Genomic DNA, 16,983 nt, shown 5'->3' with positions numbered 1-16,983 from the left:
GTGTGTGTGTGTGTGGAGGTGTGTGTGAGGAGGTGTGGAGGTGTGTGTGTGAGTGGAGGTGTGTGTGTGGAGGTGTGGAGGTGTGTGTGAGGAGGTGTGGAGGTGTGTGTGTGGAGGTGTGTGTGAGGAGGTGTGGAGGTGTGTGTGAGGAGGTGTGGAGGTGTGTGTGTGTGGAGGTGTGGAGGTGTGTGTGTGTGTGTGGAGGTGTGTGTGGAGGTGTGGAGGTGTGTGTGTGTGGAGGTGTGGAGGTGTGTGTGTGTGTGTGGAGGTGTGTGTGTGGAGGTGTGGAGGTGTGTGTGTGTGGAGGTGTGGAGGTGTGTGTGAGGAGGTGTGGAGGTGTGTGTGTGTGGAGGTGTGGAGGTGTGGAGGTGTGTGTGTGTGTGTGTGGAGGTGTGTGTGTGGAGGTGTGGAGGTGTGTGTGTGTGGAGGTGTGGAGGTGTGTGGAGGTGTGTGTGTGTGTGTGGAGGTGTGTGTGAGGAGGTGTGGAGGTGTGTGTGTGAGTGGAGGTGTGTGTGTGTGTGTGGAGGTGTGGAGGTGTGTGTGAGGAGGTGTGGAGGTGTGTGTGTGGAGGTGTGTGTGAGGAGGTGTGGAGGGGTGTGTGTGAGGAGGTGTGGAGGTGTGTGTGTGGAGGTGTGGAGGTGTGTGGAGGTGTGTGTGTGGAGGTGTGTGTGTGGAGGTGGAGGTGTGGAGGTGGAGGTGTGGAGGTGTGTGTGTGAGTGGAGGTGTGTGTGTGGGGAGGTGTGTGTGTGGAGGTGTGGAGGTGTGTGTGTGGAGGTGTGGAGGTGTGTGGAGGTGTGTGGAGGTGTGTGTGTGTGTGTGTGTGGAGGTGTGTGTGAGGAGGTGTGGAGGTGTGTGTGTGTGTGGAGGTGTGTGTGGAGGTGTGTGTGTGGAGGTGTGTGTGGAGGTGTGGAGGTGTGTGTGGAGGTGTGTGTGTGGAGGTGGAGGTGTGGAGGTGGAGGTGTGTGTGTGGAGGTGTGTGTGTGGAGGTGTGTGTGTGTGTGGAGGTGGAGGTGTGTGTGTGGAGGTGTGTGTGGAGGTGTGTGTGTGGAGGTGGAGGTGTGTGTGTGTGTGGAGGTGTGTGTGGAGGTGTGTGTGTGGAGGTGGAGGTGTGTGTGTGGAGGTGGAGGTGTGTGTGTGGAGGTGTGGAGGTGTGTGTGTGTGTGGAGGTGTGTGTGTGTGGAGGTGTGGAGGTGTGGAGGTGTGTGTGTGTGTGTGTGGAGGTGTGTGTGTGGAGGTGTGGAGGTGTGTGTGTGTGGAGGTGTGGAGGTGTGTGTGAGGAGGTGTGGAGGTGTGTGTGTGAGTGGAGGTGTGTGTGTGTGTGGAGGTGTGGAGGTGTGTGTGAGGAGGTGTGGAGGTGTGTGTGTGGAGGTGTGTGTGAGGAGGTGTGGAGGTGTGTGTGAGGAGGTGTGGAGGTGTGTGTGTGGAGGTGTGGAGGTGTGTGGAGGTGTGTGGAGGTGTGTGTGTGGAGGTGTGTGTGTGGAGGTGGAGGTGTGGAGGTGGAGGTGTGGAGGTGTGTGTGTGAGTGGAGGTGTGTGTGTGGGGAGGTGTGTGTGTGGAGGTGTGGAGGTGTGTGTGTGGAGGTGTGGAGGTGTGTGTGTGGAGGTGTGTGTGAGGAGGTGTGGAGGTGTGTGTGAGGAGGTGTGGAGGTGTGTGTGTGTGGAGGTGTGGAGGTGTGGAGGTGTGTGTGTGTGTGTGTGGAGGTGTGTGTGTGGAGGTGTGGAGGTGTGTGTGTGTGTGGAGGTGTGGAGGTGTGTGGAGGTGTGGAGGTGTGTGTGTGTGTGTGGAGGTGTGTGTGAGGAGGTGTGGAGGTGTGTGTGTGAGTGGAGGTGTGTGTGTGTGTGTGGAGGTGTGGAGGTGTGTGTGAGGAGGTGTGGAGGTGTGTGTGTGGAGGTGTGTGTGAGGAGGTGTGGAGGTGTGTGTGAGGAGGTGTGGAGGTGTGTGTGTGTGTGTGTGTGGAGGTGTGTGTGAGGAGGTGTGGAGGTGTGTGTGTGTGTGGAGGTGTGTGTGGAGGTGTGTGTGTGGAGGTGTGTGTGGAGGTGTGGAGGTGTGTGTGGAGGTGTGTGTGTGGAGGTGGAGGTGTGGAGGTGGAGGTGTGTGTGTGGAGGTGTGTGTGTGGAGGTGTGTGTGTGTGTGGAGGTGGAGGTGTGTGTGTGGAGGTGTGTGTGGAGGTGTGTGTGTGGAGGTGGAGGTGTGTGTGTGTGTGGAGGTGTGTGTGGAGGTGTGTGTGTGGAGGTGGAGGTGTGTGTGTGGAGGTGGAGGTGTGTGTGTGGAGGTGTGGAGGTGTGTGTGTGTGTGGAGGTGTGTGTGTGTGGAGGTGTGGAGGTGTGGAGGTGTGTGTGTGTGTGTGTGGAGGTGTGTGTGTGGAGGTGTGGAGGTGTGTGTGTGTGGAGGTGTGGAGGTGTGGAGGTGTGTGTGAGGAGGTGTGGAGGTGTGTGTGTGGTGGAGGTGTGTGTGTGTGTGTGGAGGTGTGGAGGTGTGTGGAGGTGTGTGGAGGTGTGTGTGTGGAGGTGTGTGGAGGTGTGTGTGTGGAGGTGTGTGTGTGGAGGTGGAGGTGTGGAGGTGTGTGTGTGGAGGTGTGTGTGAGGAGGTGTGGAGGTGTGTGTGAGGAGGTGTGGAGGTGTGTGTGTGTGGAGGTGTGGAGGTGTGGAGGTGTGTGTGTGTGTGTGTGGAGGTGTGTGTGTGGAGGTGTGGAGGTGTGTGTGTGTGTGGAGGTGTGGAGGTGTGTGGAGGTGTGGAGGTGTGTGTGTGTGTGTGGAGGTGTGTGTGAGGAGGTGTGGAGGTGTGTGTGTGAGTGGAGGTGTGTGTGTGTGTGTGGAGGTGTGGAGGTGTGTGTGAGGAGGTGTGGAGGTGTGTGTGTGGAGGTGTGTGTGAGGAGGTGTGGAGGTGTGTGTGAGGAGGTGTGGAGGTGTGTGTGTGGAGGTGTGGAGGTGTGTGGAGGTGTGTGTGTGGAGGTGTGTGTGTGGAGGTGGAGGTGTGGAGGTGGAGGTGTGGAGGTGTGTGTGTGAGTGGAGGTGTGTGTGTGGGGAGGTGTGTGTGTGGAGGTGTGGAGGTGTGTGTGTGGAGGTGTGTGGGGTGTGTGGAGGTGTGTGTGTGTGTGTGTGTGGAGGTGTGTGTGAGGTGGTGTGGAGGTGTGTGTGTGTGTGGAGGTGTGTGTGGAGGTGTGTGTGTGGAGGTGTGTGTGGAGGTGTGGAGGTGTGTGTGGAGGTGTGTGTGTGGAGGTGGAGGTGTGGGGTGGAGGTGTGTGTGTGGAGGTGGAGGTGTGTGTGTGGAGGTGTGAGTGTGTGTGGAGGTGGAGGTGTGTGTGTGGAGGTGTGTGTGGAGGTGTGTGTGGAGGTGGAGGTGTGTGTGTGTGTGGAGGTGTGTGTGGAGGTGTGTGTGTGGAGGTGGAGGTGTGGAGGTGGAGGTGTGTGTGTGGAGGTGGAGGTGTGTGTGTGGAGGTGTGGAGGTGTGTGTGTGTGTGGAGGTGTGTGTGTGTGGAGGTGTGGAGGTGTGGAGGTGTGTGTGTGTGTGTGTGGAGGTGTGTGTGTGGAGGTGTGTGTGTGTGGAGGTGTGGAGGTGTGGAGGTGTGTGTGAGGAGGTGTGGAGGTGTGTGTGTGAGTGGAGGTGTGTGTGTGTGTGTGGAGGTGTGGAGGTGTGTGTGAGGAGGTGTGGAGGTGTGTGTGTGGAGGTGTGTGTGAGGAGGTGTGGAGGTGTGTGTGAGGAGGTGTGGAGGTGTGTGTGTGGAGGTGTGGAGGTGTGTGGAGGTGTGTGGAGGTGTGTGTGTGGAGGTGTGTGTGTGGAGGTGGAGGTGTGGAGGTGGAGGTGTGGAGGTGTGTGTGTGAGTGGAGGTGTGTGTGTGGGGAGGTGTGTGTGTGGAGGTGTGGAGGTGTGTGTGTGGAGGTGTGGAGGTGTGTGGAGGTGTGTGGAGGTGTGTGTGTGTGTGTGTGTGGAGGTGTGTGTGAGGAGGTGTGGAGGTGTGTGTGTGTGTGGAGGTGTGTGTGGAGGTGTGTGTGTGGAGGTGTGTGTGGAGGTGTGGAGGTGTGTGTGTGTGTGGAGGTGTGTGTGGAGGTGTGTGTGTGGAGGTGTGGAGGTGTGTGTGTGTGTGGAGGTGTGTGTGGAGGTGTGTGTGTGGAGGTGTGTGTGGAGGTGTGGAGGTGTGTGTGGAGGTGTGTGTGTGGAGGTGGAGGTGTGGAGGTGGAGGTGTGTGTGTGGAGGTGTGGAGGTGTGTGTGTGTGTGGAGGTGTGTGTGTGGAGGTGTGTGTGTGTGTGGAGGTGGAGGTGTGTGTGTGGAGGTGTGTGTGTGTGTGGAGGTGTGTGTGGAGGTGTGTGTGTGGAGGTGTGGAGGTGGAGGTGTGTGTGTGTGTGGAGGTGTGTGTGGAGGTGTGTGTGTGGAGGTGGAGGTGTGGAGGTGGAGGTGTGTGTGTGGAGGTGGAGGTGTGTGTGTGGAGGTGTGGAGGTGTGTGTGTGTGTGGAGGTGTGTGTGTGGAGGTGTGTGTGGAGGTGTGTGTGTGTGTGTTACCTGATTCAGCTCCTCCATCTCGTTGGTGAAGCTGCTATCCTGCATCAGCTCCTCCTCGTCCGCCGTTCTATCTTCATCGTAATCCCTCATCTCAAACTCCACGCTGTCCGAACCTACCGACACCCCTGCAGCACAACCCCCCCCCAACACGAGAGAGGTTACCTATCATCTCACCTATCACCTCACCTATCACCTCACCTATCACCTATCACCTATCATCTCACCTATCACCTCACCTATCACCTCACCTATCACCTCACCCATCACCTATCACCTATCACCTATCACCTATCATCTCACCTATCACCTCACCTATCACCTATCACCTATCACCTATCATCTCACCTATCACCTCACCTATCACCTATCACCTATCACCTATCACCTATCATCTCACCTATCACCTCACCTATCACCTCACCTATCACCTCACCCATCACCTATCACCTATCACCTATCATCTCACCTATCACCTCATCTATCACCTCACCTATCACCTCACCTATCACCTCACCTATCACCTCACCTATCACCTATCACCTCACCTATCACCTCACCTATCACCTCACCTATCACCTCACCTATCACCTCACCCATCACCTATCACCTCACCCATCACCTATCACCTATCACCTATCATCTCACCTATCACCTCATCTATCACCTCACCTATCACCTCACCTCACCTATCACCTGACCTATCACCTATCACCTCACCTATCACCTCACCTATCACCTCACCTATCACCTCACCTATCACCTCACCTATCACCTATCACCTCACCTATCACCTATCACCTCATCTATCACCTCACCTATCACCTATCACCTCACCTATCACCTCACCTATCACCTCACCTATCACCTATCATCTCACCTATCACCTCATCTATCACCTCATCTATCACCTCATCTATCACCTCACCTATCACCTCACCTATCACCTATCACCTCACCTATCACCTAATCTATCACCTCACCTATCACCTCACCTATCACCTATCACCTCATCTATCACCTCACCTATCACCTATCATCTCACCTATCACCTCATCTATCACCTCACCTATCACCTAATCTATCACCTCACCTATCTCATATCACCTCACCTCACCTATCACCTCACCTATCACCTATCTCATATCACCTCACCTCACCTATCACCTCATCTATCACCTCACCTCTCACCTCATCTATCACCTCATCTATCACCTCATCTATCACCTCACCTATCACCTCGCCTATCACCTATCACCTCACCTATCTCATATCACCTCACCTATCACCTCACCTATCACCTATCTCATATCACCTCACCTCACCTATCACCTCACCTCTCACCTCATCTATCACCTCATCTATCACCTCACCTATCACCTCATCTATCACCTCACCTATCACCTATCACCTCACCTATCTCATATCACCTCACCTCACCTATCACCTCCCCTATCACCTCATCTATCACCTCACCTCTCACCTCGTCTATCACCTCATCTATCACCTCATCTATCACCCTCATCTATCACCTCACCTATCACCTATCACCTCACCTATCTCATATCACCTCACCTCACCTATCACCTCATCTATCACCTCACCTATCACCTATCACCTCACCTATCTCATATCACCTCACCTCACCTATCACCTCCCCTATCACCTCATCTATCACCTCACCTCTCACCTCGTCTATCACCTCATCTATCACCTCACCTATCACCTATCACCTCACCTATCTCATATCACCTCACCTCACCTATCACCTCCCCTATCACCTCACCTATCACCTCATCTATCACCTCACCTCTCACCTCATCTACACACGCGAGACTAGATCACACCTTATTTAGCCTGGTATAAATGTCATTATTATATACGTAATTAAAAATAGAAGTTTGTGTATTCGTTCAGAAAGAATGAGTTTGTCCACTAGTGTGACTTACAAGTGTTACAAGTAATTAATGCAGTATTTTTTTTCCCAAGGGCTCACAAACTTTTCCTGCAATGGTTCATAGTTATTCGAACTATGAACACTGTACTCACCTCTCACCTCACCTATCACCTCACCTATCACCTCACCTATCACCTCGTCTATCACCTCACCTATCACCTCACCTATCACCTCACCTATCACCTCACCTATCACCTCACCTATCACCTATCACCTCACCTATCTCATATCACCTCACCTCACCTATCACCTCCCCTATCACCTCATCTATCACCTCATCTATCACCTCGTCTATCACCTCACCTCTCACCTCGTCTATCACCTCACCTATCACCTCACCTATCACCTCACCTATCACCTCATCTATCACCCTCATCTATCACCCTCATCTATCACCTCATCTATCACCTCACCTATCACCTCCCCTATCACCTCACCTCTCACCTCGTCTATCACCTCATCTATCACCTCACCTATCACCTCACCTATCACCTCACCTATCACCTCACCTATCACCTCATCTATCACCTCACCTCTCACCTCATCTATCACCTCACCCTCACCTCATCTATCACCTCACCTCTCACCTCATCTATCACCTCACCTCTCACCTCATCTATCACCTCACCTATCACCTCACCTATCACCTCACCTATCACCTCGTCTATCACCTCACCTATCACCTCACCTATCACCTCACCTATCACCTCATCTATCACCTCACCTATCACCCTCATCTATCACCTCGTCTATCACCTCACCTATCACCTCACCCTCACCTATCACCTCACCTCTCACCTCGTCTATCACCTCGTCTATCACCTCACCTCTCACCTCACCTATCACCTCACCTATCACCTCACCTATCACCTCGTCTATCACCTCACCTATCACCTCACCCTCACCTATCACCTCACCTCTCACCTCGTCTATCACCTCACCTATCACCTCACCTATCACCTCACCTATCACCTCGTCTATCACCTCACCTATCACCTCACCCTCACCTATCACCTCACCTCTCACCTCGTCTATCACCTCACCTATCACCTCACCTATCACCTCACCTTTCACCTCACCTATCACCTCACCCATCACCTCACCTATCACCTCGTCTATCACCTCACCTATCACCTCACCTATCACCTCACCTATCACCTCACCCTCACCTATCACCTCACCTATCACCTCACCTCTCACATCACCTCACCTATCACCTCACCTATCACCTCACCTTTCACCTCACCTATCACCTCACCCATCACCTCACCTATCACCTCACCTATCACCTCACCTCTCACCTCATCTATCACCTCACCTATCACCTCACCTATCACCTCACCTATCACCTCATCTATCACCTCATCTATCACCTCACTTCTCACCTCGTCTATCACCTCACCTATCACCTCATCTATCACCTCACTTCTCACCTCGTCTATCACCTCACCTATCACCTCACCCATCACCTCACCTATCACCTCACCTATCACCTCACCTATCACCTCACCTATCACCTCACCCATCACCTCACCTATCACCTCACCTATCACCTCACCCATCACCTCACCCATCACCTCACCTATCACCTCACCTATCACCTCACCTATCACCTCACCTATCACCTCACCTATCACCTCACCCATCACCTCGTCTATCACCTCACCTATCACCTCACCTCTCACCTCACCTCTCACCTCATCTATCACCTCACCTCTCACCTCATCTATCACCTCACCTATCACCTCATCTATCACCTCACCCATCACCTCATCTATCACCTCACCTCTCACCTCATCTATCACCTCATCTATCACCTCACCCATCACCTCACCTATCACCTCGTCTATCACCTCACCTATCACCTCACCTATCACCTCACCCTCACCTCATCTATCACCTCACCTCTCACCTCATCTATCACCTCACCTCTCACCTCATCTATCACCTCACCTATCACCTCACCTATCACCTCACCTATCACCTCGTCTATCACCTCACCTATCACCTCACCTATCACCTCACCTATCACCTCATCTATCACCTCACCTATCACCCTCATCTATCACCTCGTCTATCACCTCACCTATCACCTCACCCTCACCTATCACCTCACCTCTCACCTCGTCTATCACCTCGTCTATCACCTCACCTCTCACCTCACCTATCACCTCACCTATCACCTCACCTATCACCTCGTCTATCACCTCACCTATCACCTCACCCTCACCTATCACCTCACCTCTCACCTCGTCTATCACCTCACCTATCACCTCACCTTTCACCTCACCTATCACCTCACCCATCACCTCACCTATCACCTCGTCTATCACCTCACCTATCACCTCACCTATCACCTCACCTATCACCTCACCTATCACCTCACCCTCACCTATCACCTCACCTCTCACATCACCTCACCTATCACCTCACCTATCACCTCACCTTTCACCTCACCTATCACCTCACCCATCACCTCACCTATCACCTCACCTATCACCTCACCTCTCACCTCACCTCTCACCTCATCTATCACCTCACCTATCACCTCACCTATCACCTCATCTATCACCTCACTTCTCACCTCGTCTATCACCTCACCTATCACCTCATCTATCACCTCACTTCTCACCTCGTCTATCACCTCACCTATCACCTCACCTATCACCTCACCCATCACCTCACCTATCACCTCACCCATCACCTCACCCATCACCTCACCCATCACCTCACCTATCACCTCACCTATCACCTCACCCATCACCTCACCTATCACCTCGTCTATCACCTCACCTATCACCTCACCTATCACCTCACCTATCACCTCACCCATCACCTCGTCTATCACCTCACCTATCACCTCACCTCTCACCTCACCTCTCACCTCATCTATCACCTCACCTCTCACCTCATCTATCACCTCACCTATCACCTCATCTATCACCTCACCCATCACCTCATCTATCACCTCACCTCTCACCTCATCTATCACCTCATCTATCACCTCACCCATCACCTCACCTATCACCTCGTCTATCACCTCACCTATCACCTCACCTATCACCTCACCCATCACCTCGTCTATCACCTCACCTATCACCTCACCCTCACCTCATCTATCACCTCACCCATCACCTCATCTATCACCTCACCCATCACCTCATCTATCACCTCACCTCTCACCTCACCTATCACCTCATCTATCACCTCACCCATCACCTCATCTATCACCTCACCTCTCACCTCATCTATCACCTCACCCATCACCTCATCTATCACCTCACCTCTCACCTCATCTATCACCTCACCTCTCACCTCATCTATCACCTCACCTCTCACCTCATCTATCACCTCACCTATCACCTCACCTATCACCTCACCCATCACCTCGTCTATCACCTCACCTATCACCTCACTTCTCACCTCGTCTATCACCTCACCTATCACCTCACCCATCACCTCACCCATCACCTCACCTATCACCTCACCCATCACCTCACCTATCACCTCGTCTATCACCTCACCTATCACCTCACCTATCACCTCACCCATCACCTCACCTCTCACCTCATCTATCACCTCACCTATCACCTCACCTATCACCTCACCTATCACCTCATCTATCACCTCACTTCTCACCTCACCCATCACCTCACCTATCACCTCACCTCTCACCTCACCTCTCACCTCATCTATCACCTCACTTCTCACCTCGTCTATCACCTCACCCATCACCTCACCCATCACCTCACCCATCACCTCACCTATCACCTCACCTATCACCTCATCTATCACCTCACCCATCACCTCACCTATCACCTCGTCTATCACCTCACCTATCACCTCGTCTATCACCTCACCTATCACCTCACCTCTCACCTCACCTCTCACCTCATCTATCACCTCACCTCTCACCTCATCTATCACCTCACCTATCACCTCATCTATCACCTCACTTCTCACCTCGTCTATCACCTCACCTATCACCTCACCTATCACCTCATCTATCACCTCACCCATCACCTCACCCATCACCTCATCTATCACCTCACCCATCACCTCACCTATCACCTCGTCTATCACCTCACCTATCACCTCACCTCTCACCTCATCTATCACCTCACCTATCACCTATCACCTCACCTATCACCTCACCTATCACCTCACCTATCACCCTCATCTATCACCTCGTCTATCACCTCACCTCTCACCTCACCCTCACCTCACACCTCACCTATCACCTCACCTATCACCTCGTCTATCACCTCACCTATCACCTCACCTATCACCTCACACCTCACCTATCACCTCACCTCATCTATCACCTCACCTATCACCTCACCTCACCTATCACCTCACCTATCACCTCGTCTATCACCTCACCTCTCACCTCACCCTCACCTCACACCTCATCTATCACCTCATCTATCACCTCACTTTCACCTATCACCTCACCTATCACCTCACCTCTCACCTCACCTATCACCTCATCTATCACCTATCACCTCACCTATCACCTCACCTATCACCTCACCTATCACCTCACCTATCACCTCACCTATCACCTCACACCTCACCTATCACCTCACCTATCACCCTCATCTATCACCTCACCCTCATCTATCACCCTCATCTATCACCTCACCCTCACCTCGTCTATCACCTCACCTCTCACCTCACCTATCACCTCATCTATCACCTCACCTATCACCTCACCCTCACCTATCACCTCACCTATCACCTCACCTATCACCTCACCTATCACCTCACCTATCACCTCACCCTCACCTCATCTATCACCCTCATCTATCACCTCGTCTATCACCTCACCTATCACCTCACCCTCACCTATCACCTCACCCTCACCTCATCTATCACCTCCCCTATCACCTCACCCATCACCTCGTCTATCACCTCACCTATCACCCTCATCTATCACCTCGTCTATCACCTCGTCTATCACCTCACCCTCACCTATCACCTCACCTATCACCTCCCCTATCACCTCACACCTCACCTATCACCTCATCTATCACCTCGTCTATCACCTCGTCTATCACCTCACCCTCACCTCACCTATCACCTCACCTCTCACCTCACCTCTCACCTCACCCTCACCTCATCTATCACCCTCATCTATCACCTCACCTATCACCTCACCCTCACCTATCACCTCACCTCTCACCTCACCTATCACCTCACCTATCACCTCACCTATCACCTCACCTATCACCTCATCTATCACCTCATCTATCACCTCACCTATCACCTCACCTCTCACCTCACCTATCACCTCACCCTCACCTCATCTATCACCCTCATCTATCACCTCACCTATCACCTCACCTATCACCTCATCTATCACCTCATCTATCACCTCACCTATCACCTCACCTCTCACCTCACCTATCACCTCACCCTCACCTCATCTATCACCCTCACCTATCACCTCACCTATCACCTCACCTATCACCTCATCTATCACCTCATCTATCACCTCACCTATCACCTCACCTCTCACCTCACCTATCACCTCACCCTCACCTCATCTATCACCCTCATCTATCACCTCACCTATCACCTCACCCTCACCTATCACCTCACCTCTCACCTCACCTATCACCTCACCTATCACCTCACCTATCACCTCACCTATCACCTCGTCTATCACCTCACCTATCACCTCACCTATCACCTCACCCATCACCTCACCCATCACCTCACCCATCACCTCACCCATCACCTATCACCTCACCTATCACCTCACCTATCACCTCACCTATCACCTCACCTATCACGTCGTCTATCACCTCACCTCTCACCTCATCTATCACCTCACCCATCACCTCACCTATCACCTTACCTATCACCTCACCTATCACCTCACCTATCACCTCACCTATCACCTCGTCTATCACCTCACCTATCACCTCACCTATCACCTCACCTATCACCTCACCTATCACCTCACCCATCACCTCACCCATCACCTCACCCATCACCTCGTCTATCACCTCACCTATCACCTCACCTATCACCTCACCTATCACCTCACCTATCACCTCACCTATCACCTCGTCTATCACCTCACCTATCACCTCACCTATCACCTCGTCTATCACCTCACCTATCACCTCACCTATCACCTCACCTATCACCTCACCTATCACCTCACCCATCACCTCGTCTATCACCTCACCTATCACCTCACCTATCACCTCACCCATCACCTCACCCATCACCTCGTCTATCACCTCACCTATCACCTCGTCTATCACCTCACCCATCACCTCACCCATCACCTCGTCTATCACCTCACCTATCACCTCGTCTATCACCTCACCCATCACCTCACCCATCACCTCGTCTATCACCTCACCTATCACCTCGTCTATCACCTCGTCTATCACCTCGTCTATCACCTCACCCATCACCTCACCCATCACCTCGTCTATCACCTCACCTATCACCTCACCTATCACCTCACCTATCACCTCACCCATCACCTCACCCATCACCTCGTCTATCACCTCACCTATCACCTCGTCTATCACCTCACCCATCACCTCACCCATCACCTCGTCTATCACCTCACCTATCACCTCACCTATCACCTCACCTATCACCTCACCCATCACCTCACCCATCACCTCACCCATCACCTCACCTATCACCTCGTCTATCACCTCATCTATCACCTCACCTATCACCTCACCCATCACCTCACCCATCACCTCGTCTATCACCTCACCTATCACCTCGTCTATCACCTCACCCATCACCTCACCCATCACCTCGTCTATCACCTCACCTATCACCTCGTCTATCACCTCACCCATCACCTCACCCATCACCTCGTCTATCACCTCACCTATCACCTCGTCTATCACCTCGTCTATCACCTCGTCTATCACCTCACCCATCACCTCACCCATCACCTCGTCTATCACCTCACCTATCACCTCACCTATCACCTCACCTATCACCTCACCCATCACCTCACCCATCACCTCGTCTATCACCTCACCTATCACCTCGTCTATCACCTCACCCATCACCTCACCCATCACCTCGTCTATCACCTCACCTATCACCTCACCTATCACCTCACCTATCACCTCACCCATCACCTCACCCATCACCTCACCCATCACCTCACCTATCACCTCGTCTATCACCTCATCTATCACCTCACCCATCACCTCACCCATCACCTCACCCATCACCTCACCTATCACCTCACCTATCACCTCACCCATCACCTCACCTATCACCTCGTCTATCACCTCACCCTCACCTATCACCTCACCTATCACCTCACCTATCACCTCACCTATCACCTCACCTATCACCTCACCCATCACCTCGTCTATCACCTCACCTATCACCTCACCTATCACCTCACCTATCACCTCACCTATCACCTCACCTATCACCTCGTCTATCACCTCACCTATCACCTCACCTATCACCTCACCCATCACCTCACCCATCACCTCGTCTATCACCTCACCTATCACCTCACCTATCACCTCACCTATCACCTCACCTATCACCTCACCCATCACCTCACCCATCACCTCGTCTATCACCTCACCTATCACCTCACCTATCACCTCACCTATCACCTCACCTATCACCTCACCTATCACCTCACCCATCACCTCACCCATCACCTCACCTATCACCTCACCCATCACCTCACCCATCACCTCGTCTATCACCTCACCTATCACCTCACCTATCACCTCACCTATCACCTCGTCTATCACCTCACCTATCACCTCACCTATCACCTCACCTATCACCTCACCTATCACCTCACCCATCACCTCACCCATCACCTCACCTATCACCTCACCTATCACCTCACCCATCACCTCACCTATCACCTCGTCTATCACCTCATCTATCACCTCACCCATCACCTCACCTATCACCTCATCTATCACCTCACCTATCACCTATCACCTATCACCTCACCTATCACCTCACCTATCACCTCACCCATCACCTATCACCTCACCCATCACCTATCACCTATCACCTATCATCTCACCTATCACCTCATCTATCACCTCACCTATCACCTCACCTCACCTATCACCTCACCTATCACCTATCACCTCACCTATCACCTATCACCTCACCTATCACCTATCACCTCACCTATCACCTCACCTATCACCTCACCTATCACCTCACCTATCACCTCACCTATCACCTCACCTATCACCTATCACCTCATCTATCACCTCACCTATCACCTATCACCTCACCTATCACCTCACCTATCACCTCACCTATCACCTATCATCTCACCTATCACCTCATCTATCACCTCATCTATCACCTCATCTATCACCTCACCTATCACCTATCACCTCACCTATCACCTATCACCTCACCTATCACCTAATCTATCACCTCACCTATCACCTCACCTATCACCTATCACCTCATCTATCACCTCACCTATCACCTATCATCTCACCTATCACCTCATCTATCACCTCACCTATCACCTAATCTATCACCTCACCTATCTCATATCACCTCACCTCACCTATCACCTCACCTATCACCTATCTCATATCACCTCACCTCACCTATCACCTCATCTATCACCTCACCTATCACCTCGCCTATCACCTATCACCTCACCTATCTCATATCACCTCACCTATCACCTCACCTATCACCTATCACCTCACCTATCTCATATCACCTCACCTCACCTATCACCTCACCTCTCACCTCATCTATCACCTCATCTATCACCTCACCTATCACCTCATCTATCACCTCACCTATCACCTATCACCTCACCTATCTCATATCACCTCACCTCACCTATCACCTCCCCTATCACCTCATCTATCACCTCACCTCTCACCTCGTCTATCACCTCATCTATCACCTCATCTATCACCCTCATCTATCACCTCACCTATCACCTATCACCTCACCTATCTCATATCACCTCACCTCACCTATCACCTCATCTATCACCTCACCTATCACCTATCACCTCACCTATCTCATATCACCTCACCTCACCTATCACCTCCCCTATCACCTCATCTATCACCTCACCTCTCACCTCGTCTATCACCTCATCTATCACCTCATCTATCACCCTCATCTATCACCTCACCTATCACCTATCACCTCACCTATCTCATATCACCTCACCTCACCTATCACCTCCCCTATCACCTCACCTATCACCTCATCTATCACCTCACCTCTCACCTCATCTATCACCTCATCTATCACCTCATCTATCACCTCACCTATCACCTCGCCTATCACCTATCACCTCACCTATCTCATATCACCTCACCTATCACCTCACCTATCACCTATCACCTCACCTATCTCATATCACCTCACCTCACCTATCACCTCCCCTATCACCTCATCTATCACCTCATCTATCACCTCACCTCTCACCTCATCTATCACCTCACCTCTCACCTCATCTATCACCTCACCTATCACCTCACCTATCACCTCACCTATCACCTCGTCTATCACCTCACCTATCACCTCACCTATCACCTCACCTATCACCTCACCTATCACCTCACCTATCACCTATCTCATATCACCTCACCTCACCTATCACCTCCCCTATCACCTCATCTATCACCTCATCTATCACCTCACCTCTCACCTCGTCTATCACCTCACCTCTCACCTCGTCTATCACCTCACCTATCACCTCACCTATCACCTCATCTATCACCCTCATCTATCACCCTCATCTATCACCTCATCTATCACCTCACCTATCTCATATCACCTCACCTCACCTATCACCTCCCCTATCACCTCACCTCTCACCTCGTCTATCACCTCATCTATCACCTCACCTATCACCTCACCTATCACCTCACCTATCACCTCACCTATCACCTCATCTATCACCTCACCTCTCACCTCATCTATCACCTCACCCTCACCTCATCTATCACCTCACCTCTCACCTCATCTATCACCTCACCTCTCACCTCATCTATCACCTCACCTATCACCTCACCTATCACCTCGTCTATCACCTCACCTATCACCTCACCCATCACCTCACCTATCACCTCGTCTATCACCTCATCTATCACCTCACCCATCACCTCACCTATCACCTCATCTATCACCTCACCTATCACCTATCACCTATCACCTCACCTATCACCTCACCTATCACCTCACCTATCACCTCACCTATCACCTCACCTATCACCTCACCCATCACCTATCACCTCACCCATCACCTATCACCTATCACCTATCATCTCACCTATCACCTCATCTATCACCTCACCTATCACCTCACCTCACCTATCACCTCACCTATCACCTATCACCTAACCTATCACCTCACCTATCACCTATCACCTCACCTATCACCTCACCTATCACCTCACCTATCACCTCACCTATCACCTCACCTATCACCTATCACCTCATCTATCACCTCACCTATCACCTATCACCTCACCTATCACCTCACCTATCACCTATCATC

The 16,983-nt window shown here is 52.0% G+C and overlaps 1 protein-coding gene across 1 annotated transcript in view; it reads right to left on the bottom strand.

Annotated features, from left to right (window-relative positions):
- mier1b (mesoderm induction early response 1b, transcriptional regulator) overlaps positions 1 to 16,983 on the bottom strand; it is a 52,692-nt gene that overhangs the window by 26,807 nt on the left and 8,902 nt on the right. The window contains exon 3 of the mRNA XM_062994576.1: positions 4,499 to 4,623. Within this exon, the coding sequence (XP_062850646.1) occupies positions 4,499 to 4,623 (125 nt within the window). The remainder of the gene's footprint in view (positions 1 to 4,498; positions 4,624 to 16,983) is intronic.

The sequence above is a fragment of the Trichomycterus rosablanca genome, chromosome 4 (genome assembly GCF_030014385.1).
Source record: "Trichomycterus rosablanca isolate fTriRos1 chromosome 4, fTriRos1.hap1, whole genome shotgun sequence".
NCBI classification, from domain to species: Eukaryota; Metazoa; Chordata; class Actinopteri; order Siluriformes; family Trichomycteridae; genus Trichomycterus; species Trichomycterus rosablanca.
The sequence above is the reverse complement of the archived record's forward strand: the minus strand, read 5'-3'. Positions and strand labels throughout refer to the sequence as shown.